Here is a 26,117-nt window from a genome sequence, read left to right on the forward strand (position 1 = left end):
GCCAAAATGTTCAAATGAGAGTAGTATTGGGTTATGATATATATTGATCATTTTTTGCATGGATCCTTCGTTATTGGACAAAATTTTTCTTATTCAAGCCCTGAAAATTGTCTAGCGTCCTAATAAGAACTGCATCTAACATTCACCTTTACAGTTATTCAATGTGGCTACTTCCATTGAATTTCCATTCTAAATGAGGATACAAGCTCCCTTTATCATCTCATGCGAATGTAGGTAAACCAATGTTGCCTAGACTTCCCTTGTTAAATCATCAAACTGACTTTTATAAGTTAGTGTAAGTAAAACATATACATTGATAGTAACTCTTTGAAATCATATACATGGTCCAAGCACTCTTTAATAGTTAAATGTTTAAATACTCTACACTATTACGTATGTGATGCGACAATAATTGCAGGTAATACATGAAAATGTATATACGATGTAATATAATAAATTTTTTTTGACTTTAGCATGATTAATTGATGAAAAGAATATACTAAAAATATGATTATTAGTGTGAGCTCATCATACATCAATCATCCCAATTACTCCTAGAATGAGTGATCACTAGGCAAAAGTAAGAACAAGAAATAGTTGATTTAAGTTAATATCCACTCTATAGTCAATTCAAGTTTCATTTTTTTCTTTATTTTTGAATGCTCTATTTTAAAAGCAACCTTACTTCAATATTAGAATGTTTCATCCTTACTCATATGCATTTCAAATATTTTAGCATTAAGATTATTAGGATTAAATTATGCTTGCCAAAAAAGGCTTTATAAGGAATGTAATAAAATGCTAGCAAAATAGAAAGGCAAAAATATCTTTTTATTTTAATATCTTTATGTATTTAATATTTTTCTAGAAGAATTTTTAAAAATGCAAATTATTTATTATAATTAACTTTTTTTAATCTTAAAGATATTTAAATTAATTTTTAATGTTACAATGGCATTCTAAAAATTATTTGAGCAGCCAGAGAGTGTTTTTCCTGTCCGGTCATCAAATGTGCGGACAACGGACGCTGCATCTCGTCCGTTGTCCGCAGGTACAGTGACCGGACAGAAAAATTTGGCCAGTCGAACTTATAGTGACCCGTTTAGGGTTCTAAATTCCTATTGTGGGATATATTCCAATAAAAAATGAGAAATATATTTAGATTAGGGCATGAAAAAACAGCCATCTTTTTACAGGCTTTTTCTGTAACAGGCTAGTACTGAAATTTGACGAAATACTGCTGCAAGACGTAGTTAAAAGTTTGAAAGCAGAGTGAGGTAAATTAAAATGAATGGAAGTGGAAAGAGCTTAACAAATAATCAAAATTTTCATCCATTGATTCTTCTCAAGCTAATTGAACCTCGCTAAGGAAAGCATATATTGAGAATATAAAACCTGAGGTTAATTTTGGGGGAGGAGACCAAAACTTTTAGTTCCTATGGCCGACTCCAAAATGGAACCTCCTCGCATATTTGTCATTAAGGGCATATTCCAGGCGGAGGGGCCCCAAAGGAGAGTCCACACGAATGCCCACGCCGTACCCATGGCCATAGCCAGGCTTTCCCCTTGCTCCAGCAGGATCACCTGATCATGAAACAAATAATTATTACGTTAATGACATTTCAACTCTGCTTAGTACAGCTTTTATGAGTAATTTATTCCTAGTAAAGTTCCATGCAAGCCTAGTAGATGTATTTGCGTAAGGAAAAAATGAGTTTTAAGCAACAAATAAAATTTTACTGTAAGAACTGTGATTAATGGAGGTTATTTGATTATTTAGCATAGATTGGTGTGCCCTCACAGCAAGATCAGACGCAATTTCCTATCCCTCCCAAAGTAGGACCAGATCTTAGCTCTAAATTAAGTCATGAAAAGGTTAGTGGCATCAAGGCAGTTGCAGGGAATGAACAGTGGAGCACTCGGTCGTGTCTGTGCTGTCAGAATCCCCGCTGGAGGTGGAATATGGGAGTAGTAGAGTAAAAAGTAATCAAGGTTGGGGTTAGAGGAAAAGATAACGAGTTTGACATTAAGAAAATTTACATAAATACCACACAATTCTTTTGTATTTACATACTTGACACCTAAACTTTCATATTTGCATTAATAAGATTTTAAAATGGTATGTTTCACTTTTGAAAAGATAGTAGAGTGATACGTTTGATATGATGTTAAAGTTTGAAGTGTTACGTAATTAAATATAAATTTTTGGTGGTACATATGTAGGTATATAAATGACCCTACACTATGAAAAAATCCCAAAAATTTATTTTTAGCTTTTTTGTTAAAAACAAAACAAATTCTTAAAAGCAAATAACTTAATATGTTTCAAACAAAAATAAATCATCTTTTGTATTTTTTTCACTGTATTTTTTCAAAGAAAAGCAAAATGATACCAAAAGAAGCCTTAGCTTGTTTGTGATAACTTTTTTTTTTATTTATTTATTTCTTTTGCTTTCTTTTCAAAAATATATTTTATATGTTTTTATTTTTCAAAAAACTATCTTAAAAAGTACTCAAAAACATTCTTAGCTGTTTTGAGAATTTTCAAAATTAATTTTATTTTATTTTAACTTATCAAAGATTTTCTTTCAAATTAAAATATAAACAAAATAAAATATAGAAATAAAAAAAGGTGATCTTTAACAACACTTGGCTTTCTAGAAATGTTGAAATTAGATGCAAAACAAAATAAATAAATAAATAAATAAATAATAATGAAAGCGTTCAAGTTGCGCAACCTAACTGCGGTAATGTGGTGGAAATTATTCCTCCTGACATAGAGGAGTTGGGTAAGAAAGCTGATGAGGTTCACATTGCTAATGATATTGATGCTACTATCTTGAATGTGAATGATATTACGACTTTTTGTACGACCATTGCTAATGATCTAAATAAGATACAGGTTGAAAATGAGTCTTTCAGTGTTATCAATCTTAATGACTCTAACGAAGGTAATGTAACTGGTAAAGATTTAGATTCTCATTTTGTTAATCATATTAATTCTAACCATGAATCCGAAGGTGCAGCTGTTCCTCATCAAGATATGCATCAAGACATAATACTTACTAAAGAAAATGAGAATGGTGAAACCTCTTTTACCACTCTTGGTATAGATAATCATATTGTTAATAATGATAATATTATTGTAGAAGATGATAATGCTTTGACTAGATCTGAGCTTGAGGAAGAATGGATGGTTAAAAAATCATCCAGAAGGAGAATTAAGGGTAGCCGGGAACCCAATTATGTGAATTCTGCTGCTCTTAATGAACAGCTTCTGAGTAAGAATTGGGAACCTAATGATTTGTCTATTAACCTCTAGGATTACTAGAGGGAGGAGAGAACAAGATAATGAAATTTAATACTTTATTATAGAATATTAGAGGCATTGCTAAGGACAATGCTTCTAATCAGCTAAAGAATTTGATACGTATTTATCATCTGTCTTTCTTTGGAATTCTTGAACCTTTAGTTAAATCTTCCAACAATGATAAATATGTTAAAAAACTTGATAGTTTTCATTACTTTGCTAACCTCAATAATAAGATTTGGTTTCTTTGGAAAGATTGTATTATGGTCGATATTCTTATAAATCATAATCAATTACTGCATGTTAATATTAATTTGAATGGGATTCTTTTTTTTAAACATTATTTATGATGGTTGTCATAGAAATGATAGAATTGAGTTATGGAATTTACGTAATTCCATTGGTCCCACAAATGTACCTTGGTTAGTTGGGGGAGGTTTTAATATTATCTCCTCTGATGTTGAGAAGAAGGGCTGTTCACCACCTAATCTAACTCTTATTTCTTATTTTAATGAGATACTGTTGGATGTGGGTCTTTTTAATTTGAGGTTTCATGATAATCCTTTTACTTGGAATTATGGTCTTGTCTTTGAAAGGTTTGATAGATTTGTTTCTAATTCTGCTTGTTACACTTATTTCTGATTTTAATGAGATACTGTTGGATGTGGGTCTTTTTAATTTGAGGTTTCATGGTAATCCTTTTACTTGGAATTATGGTCTTGTCTTTGAAAGGTTTGATAGATTTGTTTCTAATTCTGCTTGGAATAATTATTTTTTTATGCATGAGGTTCATCATCTTGCGTTTTTGGCTTCATATCACACCCCATTTTGATTAAGGTTAAAGATGAAATTAGTAAGAAATTTTATCATTTCCATTTTTATAATATGTGGATTCTTCACCCTCTCTTTCTTATGGATGTTAAAGAGAATTGGAATGCTCACAAGATGAATTTTAAGCATAATGGTCTTGGTGTTAAGCTTTGGTTGCTTCAGAAGAATCTTGCTAAGTTTCTAAAAAATTGGAATTGGAATGTTTTTGGAAATCTTAGTAAGGTTGTCGCCGATGCTGAGAATCGAGTTAAGGAGTTAGAATTGGATTACTGTAATAATAGTAGTAATCTTGACCTGTTGCTTCAAGGGCCACAGGATTTGACTAATGCTATTAATATAGAAGAATCTTTTTATGCTCAAAAGGCTGCTTAAGCTAATTTTTTAGATGGTGACAGAAACTTTGTCTATTATGATGCTTAAATTAAGAGTAGAAGGAAGCTTAACATGATTACTAATATTAAAAGTATTAATGGTAGTTCTTTCTCTAATCCTATTGATATTGGTAATGACGGTGTTAGCTTTTTATCTAATTTATTTCATAATGACAGTAGCCTCTTGCTCCTATTAATGTTGATTTGTATCCTATATCTTCAAGTTTGAATAATTTAAATCTTACTTATATTCCTTCTAAAGAGGAGATTAAAGATTTTATTGATAGCATGGAGGATGGCAAAACTGCTGGTTCGGATAGTTTCACTGTGGAGTTATATAAGAATAGTTGGGATAATATTCATCCTGAACTTGTTAAGGTCATTCAAGATTTTTTTGTGGTAATGATCTACCCAGACATTTTAAATCGTCTAACATTGTTCTGATTCGTAAAGAGAATGGTAAGGATTCTTGGAAAGATTTTAGACCTATCATCATTAATACTGTTATGTCTAAGATTATTTCCAAGATTATGGTTAAAAGAATTCAACCTATTTTAAATAATATTATTTTTTTAAATCAAACTGCATTTTTAAAAGAAAGGCAGATTGGAGGCAATGTTCTTACTGTGCAGGAATTGCTGTTGGATCTTGATAAAAGTAAACGTTGTGGTAATGTTATTTTTAAAATGAATATTAAGAAGACTTTTGACTCTATCAGGTGGGAATTTTTACTTGAAGTTATTAAAAAAACTTTTGATTCTATCAGGTGGCAATTTTTATTTGAAGTTATTAAGGTTGTTGGCTTCAATCATAATTTTTGCAATATTATTAAAAGGATTCTAAATAATAACTATTACTCTGTTATAATTAATGGTACCTCCAGTGGCTACTTTATGACCTCTAAAGGTATTAAACAGAGGGATTCTATTTCTCCTTATCTCTTTATTCTTGCTTTTGACTATCTTTCTAAGTATCTTAACAATCTTTTTGATAAGTATCCTAGTATTAACTATATGCATAGAGGTGGAATTAGCATTTCACATCTTTGTTTTATGGATGAACTCATTCTTTTTACTAATTCTAATAAGAGGTCCGTCAAAAAGATTTGGAAGGTGATCTCTCATATGCAAGATGCTCTCGTTTAGTTTTTAACACTTTTAAATGTTATTTTTATTGCTCCAAGTATATCTCCGCTACTAAGAAAAACTGGATTGATGATTATACTGATTGTGTTAAGACTAGTTTACCTTTAAAATATCTGAGTTTCATCCTTGACAAAAAAGTTAAGAAGAATTATCTTTTTTCTGAATTATTTGATAAGATTAGAATAAGAATTCTTTCTTGGGAACATAAGTTTATATCTTTTGGTGGGCGTGTTGCTTTACTTAAGAGCATCATTACCTCTCTTCCTCTTTATATTATGCAAGTGATGTGTATGCCTCTTGGTTTCATTAAGAGGCTGGAGATCTTATTTAACAAATTTCTTTGGGAAGAAGAATATTCATTGGAGCAGCTGGGGGAAGCTCTGTAAACCGGTTGGTAAGGGTGGACTTGGTTTTCGTAGGATTGTTGATTCTATTAGAATTAACTTTATGAAGCTTTGGTTTCAGTTTCAAATGGATAATTCTATTTGGGCTTCTCTGCTTCGTGTTAAGTATTGTTCTACTTCTCATCCCCTTTCAATTTCCTTTTCTAAGAATGATTCTTTTATTTGGAGGGAGATTCTTAAGTTATCTTCTCAAGTAGAAGAGATGTTATGTTGGGATGTTGGCAAGGGGGATGTGGCTTTTTGGTATGAGGATTGACATGGTAATGGTGCACTTGGTGACTTATATGGGGGTCCTCAGGATATATATATAAAGGTAAAAGATTTATGGGTTGGGCAAAGTTGGAATTTGCCTACGTTGCTTACTATGGTGCATTATAATGATGCTAAGATTATTTCTCATATTCCTAGTATAACTAATAAAATGATGTTCCTAAGGTTAAAGGTAAGCTTGGAGATTCTATTACTAAATTCTTTGCTAATCATATTTATTCTTTTCAGGGAATGGGTTAAGCCTTCTATTTCTTTTTTTTGTTTGGAGGATTTTTCATGAAATCATACCTACTGATAATATTCTTAACCTTAAGGGCTTAAGGATTGCTTCAAAGTGTGTTTTCTGTATGAATGCTGAGGAGTCTCTTTGTCATATTTTTAGTTCCTATAAATTTGCTATGGATATTTGGACTAGTATTTTTGACATTTACGATAGGAGGGATGTTTTTTTCTGGTTATCCTAACGTTGCCCCTATTTATGATGATTGGAAGGATAAAGGATGCGATTTCTTATCTAATATTCCTTCTATTGTTCTTTGGTTTCATTGGGTTTCTAGAAACTCTACGAGATATTATGCTGAGACTATTACTGCTAGAACTACTTTTTCTAAAATTTGTTTTTATATGAGTAAGAGTCTTTCCTTTATTGGTATGAAGCATACTAAAATGTGTATGTAAAAGCAATTCTTACTAAACTTTCTATTAGTTTTACTACTAGTTCTCCTTCCCTTTGTAAAGTTGTTTGGAATAAGCCTTTTGCTGGGAGTTGGAAGCAGAATGGTGTGGGTATTGGAGGAGTTTGTAGGGATTGGAGAGGTTCTGAAATTTATTGGTTTGTTGCTCCTTCTTTTCCTGGTTCTCTGATTGCCGCAGAAGCTCATGCTATTGTCTTTGCTTTGTTGATTGCTAGGAAGATGGGTTGGCATAATCTTATTGTTGAGACTCATCCCCTTATTCTATGAAGATTTGTAGGGTTATTTTGGTGTGTCATTGGAGTATACATTTGCAGGTTAAGAAGATCCTTCATCTGGCTAAAGATCTTAATGTGTTTTGTTCTCATACTAGAAGAGATGGAAATGTTGTTGCCAATTGGGCGGCTAAATTGGGATCTTTTCTGAGAGCACCTTTTATTTCTAAAATCTTACCTGATGAACTTCATAGATTGGTTCTTTTGGACTTGTAGGTGGTTTAGTTTTGTTGGGATGTGTTGAGTTCTATTTTTCTTTGTTTGGAAAGAGGGCCTTTTATTTCTTTCTTTTTTTGGATTGTAGGGTGTGTGTACCCGTTTGTACTTTTCTTTTATTGGAATAAAATGAGAAGTCGAATAAAGCTCTTTATAAAATAAATAAATAAATAAAATCATGCTTAAAACAACCAAATCTCGTGTTGTAACAAAAATAAAATTAAAAAAAAACAAAAAGACAGTATTTTCTAACCACCGACTATGTTGGTTTTCTACATATTGCTTTACTGACTTTTAGCATCCTGTGTCAAATTTTCGTTCATGTAGCTCAAAACCAAATTTGACATATTATTAAGGAATATGTTAAGAAATTAAATACAATTGTGTACTGTTTTAGAGGTGGTTGTCTCATTGTTTTCATGAATGGCAAATACACAAAGATATTCATTTACGAAAGCCAAACATACATTTGCATTCCCCTTCCCTATTCTCCGTCCGTTTTCATGTAGCCATACCTTCACTTCTTAAATACTGGCATTACAAAGTGATGCAATTTTACATCATTTAGCTAAAAAATATAGCCAGTAAAAAATATGTTGCCCTCCAAAATTCTTCTGGTATAATTCTAACATCACCCTCTCAACAAAAGGGTGGCCAACTCAATTGAGGGTGCGTTTGGGGCGGCGTCCAGGCCACGGGCGCGGCGGCTGGCCGCGATTTGACGTCGTTTGGGACTGCGTCCGGGCCACAGCGTCCCGCCGTTTTGTTTAACGTCAGTCGCGGACCGAACCCTACGGCCAACATTCAAAGGTTGGCATTTTACGAATCTTACCCCTCTTGCATTCGATCCCAGCGTTCGACTTCTCTGCTCGACCCCCCTCGTCGCTCCATCTTATTTTCAGAAATCAAGGAAGAGTGAAGAAAAAGAATGGCGCGAACAGACCTACATATCTCAATGGTTTCTTTTAGGAGTGGAGTGTAAGGATGAGAGAGATGAGAGTTTCGATGGTCTTTGTACGCCGCTATCCCGTTGTTGCCTTCCCAATTTGCTCTAATCGAGAGGGTTCATTCACAAAGGTCATGTTTTTGGGTGAAACCGGGAGGGGAGGGGGCATAATGGAGGGTTTTGGGCATGGAGTAAGGGTAAGGTGGAGATTGGTTTATGGTTTTATGTTTTTTTTTATTCAAGTTTTTTTTATTAAATTAATAGATTAATAATTAATGATTAACTCATATATTTTCAAATTAATCATAATAAAAAAAATTTGTGTATTTTGATTTAATAATTAATTAATTTATTTATTTATAAACATATTTTTTAAGTTTTAAATCATTTAATAAAAATATAAATTTTCTTAATTAATACAACTAATTAATTATTAATCAATGTTAATTTTTTGCTTAAGAAATAATTTGTTTAATAAAAAAACTTATTTTATATTTTGTTACAAACAACATTACTACACAAGGGTAAGATAGTCATTTTTCCATAAACAACTGCAACAAAGTTGTTTTCAAATTATTAAAAACAAACATGCTATCAGTTTTCCCGCAGCAGCTTCCTGAGGTGGCTAAGCTGCAGCTGCCCCAAACAGATCCTTAGTGTTAACCTTAAGGGTCTGTTTGGGGCAACTGTGGTTGTTTGAATAAACAGTTGTGAAACTGCTACAGAAAAAATAACAAGAAATCAGTTCTCCACACAGTTACATTCGATATTACAAATTTATTTTATTTTCAAAAAGGTCAGAGCTTAGCTTTCTGGAAACCGCCACACTTTAACAACTCAGGTTGAAAAAAATAACTTTCTACCACAGAAATTTCTAAAAAAGAACAAGAAATCAGTTCTTCAAACAGAACTGTGGCAACGGTCTAAAAAACAAAGCAGGTAAAAAGTTGTCCCAAACAGACACTAAACCAGTGCAATTTCCAAGAAAATGAGTATAGTTTTCTACTTGAACTCAAGCTTGTGCAACCCAAAGAACCCAAAAAGATTAATAATTGGTTATAAAATCTACCAATCCATATCAACTTTCTGTGATAGCAATTGCTAAATATTCAATATTACCCAAGGATTTTGAGAGATCTACAGGAGAAATTGTTGTATTTGATGAGCAAATTCTAATGGAAATCTCAGATAAAATAAGGGGAAAAACAAAATATTACAAAATTGATCCAAACTTAAGTGAATAAATAATATACTGGACAGTACATAGTTGGAAGTATACGGATTTTGTAGAAGCATCATCTTATTTTGAGGAAGCAGGTCTATTTTGGGCACAAAATGCATTTCCTGTCGAATAACATCTTTTAACTTTGTATATTGTGCGTAGCTAGATTTGAACAAAAGTTTTGTGAAAAAAAAGTCTCAAGTGTCCATCTTTCCATGGTTCAAAATTTGAGTTTGCAAGTGAAAAATTGTGTTAAGGAAATCCCCTTGTAGTACTAAACTATTCATGATTCCGTTTTTGTTTCTAAAAAGTTTTGAATTGGCTCGTTAGTTTTCAGCAAGAAACAGTCAAAAATTACTGTAAACTTCAAAATTTATTTTGTTTGGCAGCAACTATTAAGCTAAACATAATTTTCCCAGCCAGTAAATATAAAAAAAACGTTTGCCCACTTTCAAAATAAGTACTGATATTGAACCATTTTACGTAATATGCATGCTTACTGAAGTGAGAGTGAGATAAATCAAAATGATAAACAGAATATATGGCAAAAACACTCGTGCAATGCTGTCAAGCGTTGTTGCTTTTTGGTTTCTTTAATCTGTAAATCACCACTTTCTACAAATTCTTACTATCACCACGTATAAATTGGATTGGTAGCACACATGAAGGGAAAAAGTAATACCTGGAACAGTTGAGCCTGAACCAAAATCACTACCATAATCACCGAACAAAACAACTTCTACCGGTCCAACCTACAGAAAATTGTAATAAGAATTAAAATGCTTCGGTAAAATTCAATGTCATAATGCAAATCCATATGCTTCATAAATATATCTGCAAGTTACTAGAAAATGGGGATAATAAATAGTCTCATCATCAAATTTAAAAGTTCGATAAAATTTGCTAAAAAATAGTTATCCGCAAAAAATAAAGCACCATAAAATTTTGCAGGCTTTGGAGCCTAAAAGCAAGTTTTAGTGTTTGCTCATTTTCAAGGAATTAACTTACATAATTACTGAAATATCACGAGATTAATGTTTGTGCTTTGTGATCAAAGTGGCAAACAGTATTTCGATGTTGAAAACCAAAGCTCCATTCTGGTTACATCTTAAAATTGTTAGGCATGACCCCATCGTTTTGAGCAGATATTACCAAATGGAACTGACCGATATAACTAGTTTTGTGAAATCAAGAAAAAAATTTGACGATTTAAAATGTACATTTGGGGTATATTTTAAATCGTTAAAATTTAAATCTGCTAGGAAAGCCCGAAACAAAACATTATTAGGGGTACATTATTCCGGTCGTCGTAGCAGAGACGAGGTCGTGTCGGAAACAAAATGGTTGGTTTGTGGGTTTCCGTAAGGGCATCTAGCATGAAATCAGCGAAACTAAGAGAGGAGTAAGCAAAGTTAGGAAGAGAGCAGAAGTTTTCACAATTTCAGAGAAGGGCAAGTTGTCAGGAATGTCGTTTAAACTACATTTAAGCTAATCAGTTATGTTTTAGTAAATTATCTTACGAGCCAAGACAACCTGAAATATAAAGTTATTTATGAATTTCAAGTTGTTTACCCGAGACGGCGAGCTCGTGGCAAGTGTGTCGAGGCTAGTCGTAGGACGACTCTATATAATTCAGATAAATTAATCCTATGATAAAAAGAATAATTTGATTAACATAAATTGTTTGAATCTTAATGTTTGATTTTTGTTCTATAGGTTATTAGATCAGCATAAAGTTTATCGCAATGTCGAGCTAGTTACCGCAAATCAAGAATCTAATGTGGCAACTGAGGTGAATAATTACATTTTTAAATTTCAGTAATCTTCTTTATTTCAAAATTTCAGTTGATTACATATATGATTTAGTTCAGTTATATTTATATTACGGTGGATTTTTCATATTGTTGGATAGAAAATATATGCATGACAAAAAATATATACAAAATATGCATGAAAAATATGGACAATAACCATGATACAAAAGATATGCATAATATAAAGGATATGCATGGGATGAGAGATACGAAGAATATGAATAATATGAATGAGATAGAGATGAATAATACGAGAAATATGCATGATATAGGAAATATGAATAACGATTAGTTGCACAACAGAGTGCAAGTCAGTAGATGAATGAAGACGTCTCAAATGCAATAACCTGAATTTTTGTATGTTTTTATGTGCATGTTCTGTTGTGGAGTCCACCCCCTAATAGTATAGGCATAACATACTAGTATACTCGTGTGTGTAGTTTTTCTACCATTGCAGATAATTGTGATGTTTAAATCAATAACCACCGTGTCAATGAAAGAATATCGGCTATGAGTGAGTAGTCAGCTTACCTCCATAGACAATTGTGATGTTTATATCGTTAATAGTTGTGCCGACATGATAATATCAGCCAATAGCAAACAAGGATTTTTCCACTCCAGACAGTTGTGATATTTAGACGGTTAACTGTTGTGCCAACGAAATAATATTAGTTAAGGGTGTGTTATATTTGTTGATGATGATCCTCAAAAAAACAGATGTGTACATAAAGAATATAAAAAAGTAAATTTAAAGTAAATGCATTTAGAAGATTTGAGTATTTTCATTTAGAAAAGGTCATTGAAAGATGCATTTATATATATATATATATATATATATATATTCTCATAAAAATATAGAAGACTAACATATTATAAGATTTCATATAGAGATATAAAAGACCAGCATGCTTTTTGACTTCTTTTCCTTGGGTTAAAGCAATTTATAAGCATGATTAATCTTAGGTTATCTTTAGATAACTCATTATATTGCTTTACTAGTTTTTTAAGTTTTAAACTATTGAATAAGATGAATAGAATAGAGAGTAACAGGGTATAGAAAAAGTACAAATTTTTACTTAATTTTAATTGCTTTCTTAGTGGCCCTTTCAAAAAAATTTAAATATTAACCTATTAGTGATAGAAATAGGATAACAGAGAATTGATTTCAACTGTTCGCCCATCTGTTCCCATTTTAGTTAACTTTAAACCTCGGGACGGGTTGTGAAAAGTGATTTCAGAGCAAGATGTTTAGATTAAACAACATGAATCTTAATTGAAGAGCAAATAAGATAATTAAATTTAGATTATAAATAACAGAAATTAAAAATTTTGATTAAGTCTATTTAAATTATATGGTTATTATTTAAGAATTATGGATGTTCATGAGGAAGAGATCAAAGATGATAATTTTGAATCCGTTATACCTCAGACTCCAGTGCAGGTGCATTTTTTGATAAGATAAATGTTGTGACTCAAATGATTTAAATCTCAAACTAGTAACATTGTAGGAGCACCGATGAATAAGCACTTGAAGCTTTTTCAAGATATTAGACCACCTTTGTTCTCTGGATTAGGAGGGCTAGTAGAATTGAAAACTAACTATTGAGAGTGGAGAAAACTATTGATGAGTTGTCATGTCCACCAGAGATGAGAGTTACTCTGACGACTTTTGTTTTTGAGAGAGAAGCTGAAAGATGGTGACAAAAACAAATGCAAAAGAAATTCAGAGGCAGAACCAGTCAATTGGTGCAATGGGACACGTTCGTGAGAACCTTCACAGATTAGTTTGTAACATTGTCAGCTAGGGGACAATGCAAGATAAATTCATTATGTTGGTGCAAAGAAATCGATCAGTTATGCAATACGAAACAGAGTTCACTATGTTATGTAGATATGCACCCCAACTCGTTCCAAATGCAGAGAAGTGTCACAGATTTTATTTTGGATCGAAGGATTCAATCAAATAACCACTAGTGCCACTTAAGATTTAAGACTATTCAATACTAATGGAGAGAGCTATGTGCGTTGAGATTGATTTCCAACATACTCAGAAGTGAGAGATTTGCACAATATAAAGAGTTATGGAGAAGTAACACCAATAATTCATTCAGGATAAAGAGAGTCTATTGGGAAGAAGATAAATTCCTACACTACTGGAGTTATTAATCATGCTGGTAGCGGCACTATAGAGTCATATGTTAAGTGTGAAAAGTAACATTGTGGTGAATAATTGTTTGGGTTGAAGGTGTCTTACTTATACAGAGAGCATGGAAAACAGAAGAGAAATTATCCTAATTTCATTTAGAGATCCACATTAGATGCCACTCATGAACAAATCCAGCTCAGAGAAATTTTCAGCAAAATGATTGGATTGGGGGTTGGGAGTGTCATATGACCACGCCTTACAAGAAAAGGTCACCTAAGCAATTAAAATAGTAAACATAAGTGGCAGGAGGATTCATGGACTTCTTATTGTGTTTTTGTTGCTTGTTCTATAAATAAAGCAAAAGATTACAAAAAGAAAACAGGAGTCAACTACAAGGAAAACAAATGAGCCTGTAAATAAAAGAAGATAGAAAAAGGAACAGGAAGTAAAAAGGAAGTAAAACAAAATTAGTCCCATATGACAAAAAACCAAAATAGAGCTCAGACCTTACAGTAGGATTCTATGAAATGCCTCCATCAAGGAAGAACCTAATAAGTGGAATAAGTGTTCTTACCAATAATCATGGGCTAAGATCCATGAAGTTATGTTCAACAAAAGAGCATTTGAGACAATACAGCCTTCCAAAGCCAAAATTCCATTACACCCCCAAGAGAAAGATTGTCGGTTGAGTTCATAGTATGTGCTGTAGAATTCAACATAGCTCTCCCAAAAAATAAAAGAAAACCATAGATTTGGCAAAGTTGAAAAATTCCATCCAAAGCAATAACAAAAATGTCCCAACGTTGCATCTCTTGACGCAAAGGCCATATCAGATAACGCACTTCAGCCAAAAAAATCAAGATGCCATCAACAAAAACTCTTCTAAAAACCAGATTGAAAATAAAACTTCTTAAATGAGAAACTTTTGGGAGTAGTTGTTGCAGAAACCATCCAACTGTAGGAAAGAAACAAAGGATTAAATATCATAACCAGTATAAGGACGTGATGTAAGGTGGAGTTTCCAACTTAAACTTCCACTTTCTACTTTTGTTTGATAATAATTTTTATGGTAGTTAGAATATAACCCACAGAGAATTCTTTCTTGAAAAATCCTAGCAATTCTTTCTAAGCCAAATTTAATGTGCCACAACTTGAACCGCAAGCAATAAATAAGAGTTTGTAACTTTGCATCAAACTGAATCAATGTGTTCTAAATACTGAGAGAGGGTGCAAGCAAAGTGAAAAAAAGTGCCCAAAGGGGTTGCATTTTGCAATTTGTTAAAAGAAAAATGATATTCAAAGAAGAGATGCGGGTGGTTTTCATTACAACTCTTAAGAGTCTGAAGACAGCAAGCACATTAATACCTCTACTGCGAAGTTTATCAACAGCAGGTAAACCACTTAGAAGTCCATTCAAAGTAAAAGTTGAGCATTTAAGCGAGTAGCCCTTAAACCAGAGCATCATACTCCAAAAACATGATGTGAGAGGTTTTATAGAGAACCTTATAAACTTCCTGAAGGCTAAGTACATTTTAACTCCCCCATTGGCAAACATTCCCAGAGAGAGAAATAGAAATTTTAAGAATAAAGAGAACGCAATCTAGTGGAGCAGTATGATTTTGAGGGAGAATAACACAACTATTACTAAGAAAATTAGCAAAAAAGATGTTTTTAGAACAGTCAAACCAATTGAACACGTTGGCATCAAATTTCTCATAAGAAGATAGCTATGCATCCAAGTCAAAAAAGAAAAAAAGTTTGCTTTGTAGAAGCACTTTAAAATTAAAGCAACTCCATAATCTTTGCATTCTGCAAGACTTTCCAGAAAATAGAAGTTTTGATCTTCAAGGTATAGGAAATGGAACCATAATGGCGAAAAAACCATCTATAAAGAGCATTTCCTGAATTATACATCCTCCAAATAACTTTTCTACACACATCACATTAAGAGCATCCAAGTTTAGGAGTCCCAAACCTCCACAATGTTTGGGTGTAGTTGTGGTGTTCCAGGATATGGTGTAAATTTTGTTACAGTTTCCAAAACGAAGTGTTAATGAGATGAGATATGTTTTCTTAAACCTATATATATGGTAGAAGACCTGAATGAACAACAGATATTTTCATCCACAATAGCTTGTGTATCGAGAATGAATCCACAATAGCTTGTGTATCGAGAGTGAACAGGTGGCCTAATAAGAAGTTGGATATTGTATTTTTTAGTTTCATCCACAATAGCTTGTGTATCGAGAATGAATCCATTTACAAATAGTACTTTGATGAAGTTTCTAGCTATTCTACACTTAATTTTTCGATAGAGAAGCTGTGTCATTCTCACCCATAGTAAGCCAAACGCACTTAGCACACTGTTTGATTCACCTTGCCTCAATAGATAAAGAATTAGATAACATATCTTATTTCTTACAAACATCAAAAGTAATGTTTTTGTGAAGAAGAGATAAATCAAGAAGAGCCTGAACATAATGTAAAGAAGTTTTAATTTTAGCAATATGGTTGGATATGGAGCTGAAGGAGCACATTTTAGACTTCTTTATGGCCAACTTGATGTTTCTAAGCATATTACGTAGAGCAAAAAGTGGGTCCCCTCTAACAAAAATAAACCACGCCTCTTAACAATTTCTTTAAGCTCAGGGATTGTTGCTTGTACGATTACTTTTTTTTTTAATAAATCCAAGAGTTAGGAAGCAAGTGGCCAAAATTTTATAGAAAATTTTTTTGCATGGCTTGCCACTATCTTTAGACAAATCTTAAGAACAAACCCAAAGGGAAGGCGTCATGCTCCTTTAACCATGTAATGTATTCGCTTTATCTAGATGACTTTTTTTCTTGCACATCAAGTGCTATTTGAAGTAAGGTGACTTCATTTATATTTTTTCCAATGATGTAATATTAATTCCATAAAATTTTGTTAAAATCAGTGAAAAATAAAAATAATGAAGGATATATTTAGAAAAAAAATTATTAGAATTAATATAACAATAACCGAGTATATAATAAGTAATTTTAACGAGTATGTTGATAATAATTATTATTCAATAATATTAAAAACTAATGAGCTATCAAGCTATGGTTAATTTAAATAATTTGGATCTAATATATAGAATAATATGGATATAAAACAAGATATAAATTTCAGAGATGAGATTTCATTATTAAAATAGAGAAGTGGCTCAGTGATTTTGGGTGACAATAATACATTACGAAGAATTAAGGCTAATTTACTAAAACTATAACTTGGTGATTATGTTGTATTGATCTAACTATTAGTCTATAAAAAAAAAGTTATTTATATGTAAGTCAGTGTTAGGCAGATTGATAAGATGAATCAGCAGTAAACTAGGAAAGATAAATTAAATATTGTATTAAAGTAAAAGTTAGAGTAACATCTAATCAAGAAAAGGGTGATTGAAAATAGATTTTAGATAGTTTGTTCAAGTGTAACAAATAGCAAAAAAAAGCGCCTATTACAGATAAATTATTATTAGAAGATTCGTAAACAAAATGAATAAAACTAAAATAAAACTAATATAAATTATTATTAGAGGATTCATAAGCAAAAGGAATAAAACTAAGATTATATAAAATGAAATTATTTGAAATGATTTGTGAAGAATGAATGTAGCTCAATATTTTGATGCCAAAAACTACAGATGGTAATAAATTGGATATCTTGACTAAAAATTTCCTGCCACCCTTAATGTGTATCCTATTGGTGTCTGATCAAGGCGGTCACTAGCTTGTTTATTCAAAAAAAAAGGATGGTAATAAAAGTATGTATCCAACACATGAAACAACCACCAAAGGATGATAAGTGAAAGTATTGAGGTATTTAGTTTTTATCAGAGCCTTTGTTGAGTTGTTTTTTGTGTGATTTGAATTCATGATCTTTAAGTGGAGGCCACATAATCACAAATTTTTTTCTGTACAATATAACTCTGTTAAATTTATACATTTACAGTTATTCCACCATTGTCGGTCCATGTGTTATGTGCTATTTTCTTTTCTAAATTAATTTATATTATATTCAATGTTTAAAAATGAGCAATTGTATATAGAGATATTTTTCACGGTCAGAGGCGTAAGTCTCGCAGTTTGAAAATTGTGTAAGTCAAAATAAGAGGGTAAAATATAACATATGAGCAAAGCTTATAGATATATTAAAAAAAATATTAACATTCTAGTATAATAAAAAATGATAAATTGCATTTATATCAAACAATAATTTGAATAAGCCTCAAAATATCATATAATTTACACAAAATAAAAATATAATGTAAACATCAATTGATCAAATTATCAAAATAACATAAAATATGAAATGAAAACAAAACAAAAAATTAAAGACATAAGATGTGTTTATCATAATAGACTTCTCTCACTGAAATTATCCAATGAATTTTATTACACCTGTATATCTAAATAAAAATGTAATAAATAATCAAAAGCAAGAGTAATAGGCGGCGACGGCAGAGGCAACAGGCAGCTGTTGTAGCAAAAGCAACAGACAATGTCGACAATACTTGCAACGATGGTAGCAAGCAGTGACGACAGCATCAGTGTCGACGACAGAAGTAGCAGGCGATGATGTTGTGAAGCTTGATTGGGGAGGGGGAGCTCTTGCATGTGGGAGCGCAACTACTATAATATTCGAATGATCTAATATAGGGGGAAAACTAAGCGCATCAGGTGCACGCCTCAAAGCAAATGAGGTGAGACACACTTCAAGGCATGCCTTAACCAATGTGAGGCATACCCCCAAATTATTTTCTTTCAAAATTTCATTCTGGTGGGCCTTAAGATACAACTTAGATTGCTCAATTTTAAACTGTGGCATTTATAATCTATAAGCAACTTCACAATTAATGAAAGAGAATACATTAGATTTTATTATGTTTTGGAAATCTTGACAAATTTGAAATTACAAAAAAGCATGCTTCGTTTCCTTTTGACTTCTAATTAATACAAACAAAAGTTGCAAGTAAAATAGGTTTTGTTTCCAGGATTTTTTTGGTTTGCTGAATAAAGAATGTAAAGCAATATAAATAAAGGTGTTTCAGTTTTCAAGTGTTTCGTTTGAGCAAAAAAAAAAAAAAGTAAAAGTTTATCGTACTTTTCAAACACTGGATAGGCCATGTCCGTTGCATTAATTTTTCTCCAAAAACGTCCAAAAAAACAAATACGCTGCACGGGCACCTCGTCTTTCACGCGGGCTCTCCTTCCCAAGCCGTCAAGCTCTTTTTACTTCCTTCACCTTGGACTTGCATCCAAGCAATTTTGCATTATTTTCTCCACTATTTGCCGCTTTCACATATGTTATACTAGTGCAAATGGGTTTTATTCATGAGCAACAGGTTCACCTTTGTGTTCTCCTTCTACCACGATCGATCGAAGGTGCCCTAAATCGATGCTTTTGCCAAACCTAATCGACAGTTCTGCCGTCCTTTCCCTAAAAATTGAAGAAAATCTCCATACCACTTTCCTCCTTCGTCTCTTGTGAAATTTTCAAAAGCGAAAAAAATTACTCAATAGGCAAGCTTCCAAATTTATTTGCCATTGTTTTTTTTTTTTTTGAACTCTCACTTCTCAAGTTTCTAGAATACTTTTTTTGATTTTTTTATAATTTTTTTAACAATTTACAAAAGAATTTCCAATGTAACAATTCTGTAAATCTGCTTCCCATTCTGAATTTCATAAATTTGGGATTTAGGGCAAAGCAGAAAAAAATCATTATTTAAGCTTCCCAACGATTTCATGTTATTTTGGCTCTTTAGCGGGACTTACGTTAAATCCTACTCAAATCCTCCTACCAAACAGTCCTAAGTTTGCTTTTGTACTATGTTTTTTGTGTGTAATAGTTCTTTAAATATCACTGTTTTTTGGTGCAGAGAAGAGGTGATTGTTGTAGCTTGGGCTGAAGCATGGATATACTACTTAAGAGTCTGTGTGGAATTTGCAGTGATTTTCTTATATAAGATTAATTTTTAGGAAGACTTAACATGCATGCCACTCAACTCCTATGTATTTACACATCTAACAGCTAAACTTTAATTTCTAGATTCATAACACCTTACCTATGCATGACAAGGTGTATCTCACTTTTAAAAGTTAACATAGTGGTATTTTTTATTTGCTATGAATGATTTGGGTGGCAAAAATGTAAAAAAATAAAATTGTAGTCGTTAGATATCAAAATTCATAGGCATCGGGTGATATGCATGTAACTGCCCCTATTTATTAACCTTCAACACACCTTTCCTGTTGGGCACGTGTAACCTAAACTTTTGATATGTTTGGAATGTTAGAATAGAAGTCCTCATATATTGACACTACATTAATTAGGAGATGCTCTCTGGGTTGTTTGGTATCAAGTAGATGTAAAATAAGAGAGGTCAATTTTATTTTAATAGTTACAGAAATTTTGAAGGAAATAATTTTATGTTGATTGTTTGAACACTGATAGATGAAATATAATAGTATCTTATTTCACAGTTATGAAATTTATTTTGACTATGTTGAACGATAAAAATATTGATGAAGGTCGATTGATTTTATTAACATTCTTTATCATAAGTTAGATCTAAATGATTTATTTTATTTTTGTTCTTATTTAAAGTTCACAACCATTTTATATGTGATATATATTTAATAATTGCAGTTACAATTATTTGTAATGACATTTTTCCTTTCAATAATATTTTGGTGTGTCCTAAGTGTTTGTTAACAAATAATCTGAAAATAGATGAAGGATTACATGACGTTGAAGATTGATTGTCTAATTCAGATAACTTTTATGATGACTTGAATCATATTCATTCAGCACTTCATGTGGTCGTTATTTGTATTGTCGCAAGAAAAAATAATTGAAAGGCAAAAGTATAATCCTGAACTAAATATACAACGTCAAACATATCTCACTAAATTGTATCTTGGATCTGACTATTATATTAATATGGCACGAATGAGGAAAGAATATCGACCATTTTTTTAATGTGCAACATGAACATGCCTTTCTTCTATAATTGAAGAATATCGACCATTTTTTTAATGTGCAAGCTCTGAGCAGGGAAATAAGGAAGATCTTGATGAAGAGGGAATTATTCAATATTGCGCTCGATGATTAATTGTAACGGTCCCGTTTCAGTTACTCGGGGAAGAAGAAACAAACAGCTGAAAGAGAAAATGAGGAAGCCAAAGAAGTGGAAGTAAGGAGTCGAGGAATCCGAAGGAGAAGAAGAGGAATCGAACAGTCTGGAAACCGAAGAGGGGAGAGGTGAAGCAAGAGGGTCGAGACACCAAATGGATACTTTCATGTATAAATATCGCATAGAAGGGGAAACAGAGACGAGAGTTACTTATCAGAGATTCGAATGGCGTAAGTTAGTGCTTCCTCGTAGTCTGAGGCAATGGAAAATTATGTATTTGTTGAGTAGAAAAGGAGGAAGGAGCAGCGGAGAGCTCATGCTCTAGCCAAGCACTGAAGAAAAAGAGAAGAGGATGAAACATCACATAGAGAAGGTAGAGGCAACAATTTGTGTTAGTGCAGTGGAAGGAGCAGACGTCGATTTCAAGCCACAGAAGAGGAATGCGCTGTAGCTTTGAACGATTTACCCCCTACCGGGCGAAAGGAGAAAAAGACGAGTTCTAGCGGTTGAAGGAGCACTTGGACGAAACTTTTGGAGTTGGACTAGGCTTTCCTGCAATAATTAAAGGCTCGACCGAGCCTTGTAGCTTGGTATGAATGAATTAAGGCAAGGTAGTGGGTAAGAAAGGTAAAATAGTTAATTATTTAATTTATTATAATTAATTAAAATAAAATTTCAGAAACTTTATGTTAAATTGATTTCAATTTTCAAACTAATTGTTTATAGGTAATCAGTAAAAAGGATAAAGCATGAAAAAGAGAATTTTGATGCAGGAAGGAATTCCAGTGCGAAGATTAATTTAAATGTTTAGTTATTCTTTATATGAAATTAGGTTTACAAGCCAATTTAATGGTTTTTAAGTTATACATTTTAAAAATTTAGGAAATAAATTATTTAAATGCAATATTGTATAATATAATATATGAGGTAGCGTAATATTAAAATAGAAGTTTGCCTAAATTAGTTACTTATAGGTTTCATGAAAACTAAAAGAAATTGGATGACCATAATTATATATGTATATGTAAATGTTTTTATAATAAAAAATAAAAAAATTAATTATTTTTTTAAGAATAACCATGTTTATGTTGGATTTCAAATTTTAGAAGAGTCGATGTTAAGTCAAATCAAATAATAAATTAAACATCATTGATGTGAGTACATATTATTTTTCTATAATAATATTTTGTTTCTTCTCGATCGAATGATTTTATTGTTACTGTTATAGTACTGCATACTCATGATTTATGGCCTAATGAATTTTGTTCATATTGTATAAATGACTTGTGTGCTCAGCTTTGTTTAATTTACTATTGAACTTTGTACTTGAATATTGACTGTTATGAAAATGAGATAAAATATTATTAGTGTATGTTTGTATATGCATAATTGATTATGATAGAGTCACTCTTTTAAGACATTATTGGGGAAACTAAGGTACCCATGTATGTATATGGAAAAGAATATTAATATTGAAGTACCTTAATTTATACAAATTTTTCGATAGTGTTTCTATGACGGTTGTACTTATATATAATGATACTGATAAGTTACTGATATAGTAAGATTCATTGAATAACACCTCAAATTTCAATATTGATTAATTAAAAGTTTAATTGATTGCATTTTACTTTCTAATTCCTTGTATTACTGTAGTTTAAAAATATGAGTATTCACTGACTTTGTTTAACTCACAATTATTTTAAACTAACTTTTCATGTTAATGTAAGTGATTAAAGATGAGTGATAGAAGAAATAATGTTAATAGAAGACGTGGACAACTGGTAACAATGTAAATTTAAATATATTATTTTAATTTACTTTCTTTAGAGATTTTTTCATAATAAATGAATATAAAAAACTTAGTTTCCATTGTCCGACTGTCTGTTCCCACCTCAGTTAATTTCAAGCCGTAGACCAAATTATGAAAATTATACATTACAACTTTGAGCTTTGGGAAGGACTTCACTCATACGATTAAAGCTAATAAGGTGGTTGCACGGGATGCTGAGAGGACTAGAGTTTACCATTGAAAATGTTGAACAAAATAATAAAATTGCTATAAGTAGAGCTCAAGTGAGCAGTAAGTTTATGTGTGCTTCATTTTTTGTTTTCTTTCAGCAACTCTCTTCAGCATTTTGCATGAAAGATAGATTTAAATACATAACACTCAATTCCTATGTATTTACATATCCGGTACCTAAGTTTTAATACATATATAAATATATATATAAATATATATATCTTAAAAATTTACTAAAAACCCAATTTCACTAAATTTATAACTTTTTTGCATTATAACACTGTTTGTTTTTTATTTGTATCGATCATGACCCTTATTGATACCATGTAAAAACCAAAACAAAATAGAAAGATATAAATATTATTGTTGAAATTCAAAAGGTTACAATAGCGACACTTCAAAAAGGAAATAAACAATAGCAGTTGTAAAATGACACCCTAGGGAAACGAAGATGGTGCGGGGCGGTGGTTGGACAACGAAAAAAGGGGTGCTGGAAGAGTTGGGCAGGAGTGGGTTGGGAGAGAAGCGACCTGAAGCGGCGTGGGGTTTGCTGTACGGATTAAGGGGTTGGGGGAAGGTCTCAAATTATAGTAGCGAGAGGAGGGCTTTGGGGTGGTAACAGGTTGGAGCAGCGAGAGAGGAGGGTGCTGGAAGAAAGTATTCTGTGGATAGAGGGAGAGAGGTCCGCGGGTTGGTTGAGGCGTGGCTATGACGGGAGGCAGGTGAGACGTATACAAGATATGAAGGGGTAGCATGAGATGGTTGCGGGGAGCAGGCCACAGTAAAGCCTGCAACAGTGGTGTCGCGAGAGAGGGCTGCAGCAGGGCAAATGTCATGGAGAGGGGTGGAGGTGGACGTCGGAGAAAAAAATCACCACCGGGGAGAAAGATGCAGTCAGAGCACCACCTAACCATCGGATATAGCCCTTAAGAGAAAAATAGAATGTCGACGGCTATCCTCACATCTTAGAAATCATAAAACACAACATAAACTGAAAAGCTAGACAACAAGCACACATATAAATAGGAGATAGATAGGCGGGAAACGAAAACAATAAGGAAATTTATTCCTTAATGAAGCGAGAAAAACCTGCTTTTGGAGGAAAAGCTACACAACAAAAACAACTGGCCCCCTCTCTCATTCAAACTGGTTTGGGCTAAACTGGTTCAGTTTTTAGAGGAAAACCCAGATGTCATTCTCCCAGGATTGGGGGAGCTTTGACCTCATTCATCGAAGCTTCTGGATTCTCATGGTACACTGGTAAATCCTCTCGTAGGTCGATCATGTCGGCATGGTCATTCCACAACACATTGTAGTGGAATAGGTAGCCATCCCCTTTTGGCACATCTTGAACGGGAGCTACATATAAAAGTGGATTCCTGCAATGCAACTCTCAAGCCCTTAGATTTAAAATTTTCTCTTTCTACTTCTTGTGCCTAGTGTGCAGTGGTTGGTTAGCAAGTATGTGAGGAGAACTCAACTCTAGGATGAAATTTGTGGCAAGTTACTTCACTCTCACTTGCACCTCCTCAGGAGAGACCTCCCCACGAAATGAACCTGGTCCTAGTGCAAAATTTTCATCCCATCAAGCTCTTCTTACCCACTACAAAGTTGGGGTTCATCTCTCCTGTCTGGAAATCTGACCAGGGTGTTCCATGCTAATCTGAAAGTAACCTCTGAATATTTCCATGTAATGCTCCCGACATGGCACACAATAACCTCATTTCTGACATGTTGAACCTCCGTTCGTGGAGGCAACCTATACATATGAAAAATTTGCATCTCGCTTATCCGAAGCTGACCTGTATATGATGTCGCTCCTCAAACTCACAACCCTTGTAGACATTCAAGGTCATTCCTGTTGATATTCCTCTCAATGTCTGCAAGATGCTAGCTCGAGGCAGTATAATCTTAGGTTTTGTTTGACTGTCTATTACCTCAAAGTTACTACATTCTAAAGAAGGGTCTGTAACTTCAACTAGAATCTCTATCTCGGGGTCAATTGGATTTGGTGGCATCTCTTCCTGGTTGGCTGAAAAATGAGAATCCTCTCTGAAATCTATATCGTCTTCTTGACCGTCATCATATCTTTCACTGGAAGCGGGTTATTCTAATTTATGTCCTCGCTCTCTTTAGTGATTGTGATATATTTATCCAACATTTCAATGACGCCCTGTTCGGTGAAGTAAATCACTCCTCTGGTTGTGCATTCTACCTCAACATGTCCAAATTCATGACACTTGCCACATTTTCTGGTTGTGACAGACTTGCAAGTTGTTTCGTTGGATAGTAGCCAGGGGGATCATTAAGTGATGTGATCTCTCCACTTCGGAAGTTAGAGTGTAATATTTTGCGGTATTTCTCGCTTCGTCTTCATAGCCAAAAATTAAGTTGGTGGAAAATAGTGTAGTATTTCCCGCTTCGTCTTCATATCTTCTCGTTTTTCTCTTCGACTCTCCCGATCACGATCGAGGACAAACTTTCATCGGATTTCATCATCAATGTCCACAACCCTTCACTGAAGTTCGCGGATCTCTAGTCGCATCTCCTCCCAGGTAGGCTCGGGCATGTACCTCCGTAGTGACATTGCTGAGGTTTAGGGTTGGGAGCTGAAAGATGGTGCATGAGACTAATTAAAAGTGTAGAAATTTTGATTTTGGATAATTTCGAAAATCAGCAAAGTGAATTTAAGGATTGGTTTTGGAATGGGTGGTTCCGGGTAGAAGGAAAAATTTTCTAATTGGGGGTAAGGCGGATGCTAGGGACCCTAGGATAGAACTAGGTTTGGGCTGGATTTGAAACCAAATGATGACGGAGGGCTTAAAGGGGTAGCAAGTTGGAGAGGGAGGGAGGGTGCTCGAAGCGGCTAGCTGAAGGAAATCTATGGTTGGAGGAGAAGAGGTCCACGGGTTGGCTGAGGTTGGATGGGCTTTGGATGTGGCAAACAACGGTAAACAAAAGAGGAGGGGATCACAGGAGATGTTGCAGTGAGAGGTAAGGCAGGGAGAGGGCTGCAGCAGGGGGGATCGATAGGGAGGGGTGGAGCTGGACATTAGAGAAGATAATCACTACCATGGAGAGAGATATAGTCGGAGCACCAACAGAACCATCAGATATAACCATCAAGGAGAAAATAGGAGGTCGACAGTTGTCCTAAAAACTTTGAAATCAGAAAACTCAACATAAACTGAAAACATAGACAACAAACACACGCATAAATAAGAGATAGATAGGCAAGAAACAAAAAAAAAAGGGGGGGGGGGGGGGGGGGGGGGGGTGCCCGCATAAAAGA

General features: G+C 33.3%; 1 protein-coding gene across 1 annotated transcript in view; it reads right to left on the reverse strand.

The window, feature by feature from the left end:
* Positions 1 to 1,108: 1,108 nt before the first annotated feature.
* Positions 1,109 to 26,117, reverse strand: part of LOC110028128 (outer envelope protein 80, chloroplastic) — a 113,464-nt gene continuing 88,455 nt past the window's right edge. The window contains exons 15-16 of the mRNA XM_020729860.1: positions 10,365 to 10,434; positions 1,109 to 1,584 (exon numbers count right to left, since the gene is read on the reverse strand). Coding sequence (XP_020585519.1) covers positions 1,430 to 1,584; positions 10,365 to 10,434 — 225 coding nt within the window. The 3' untranslated portion in view covers positions 1,109 to 1,429. The remainder of the gene's footprint in view (positions 1,585 to 10,364; positions 10,435 to 26,117) is intronic.

Source organism: Phalaenopsis equestris, unplaced genomic scaffold, assembly GCF_001263595.1.
Source record: "Phalaenopsis equestris unplaced genomic scaffold, ASM126359v1 Scaffold000490, whole genome shotgun sequence".
Lineage (NCBI taxonomy): Eukaryota > Viridiplantae > Streptophyta > Magnoliopsida > Asparagales > Orchidaceae > Phalaenopsis > Phalaenopsis equestris.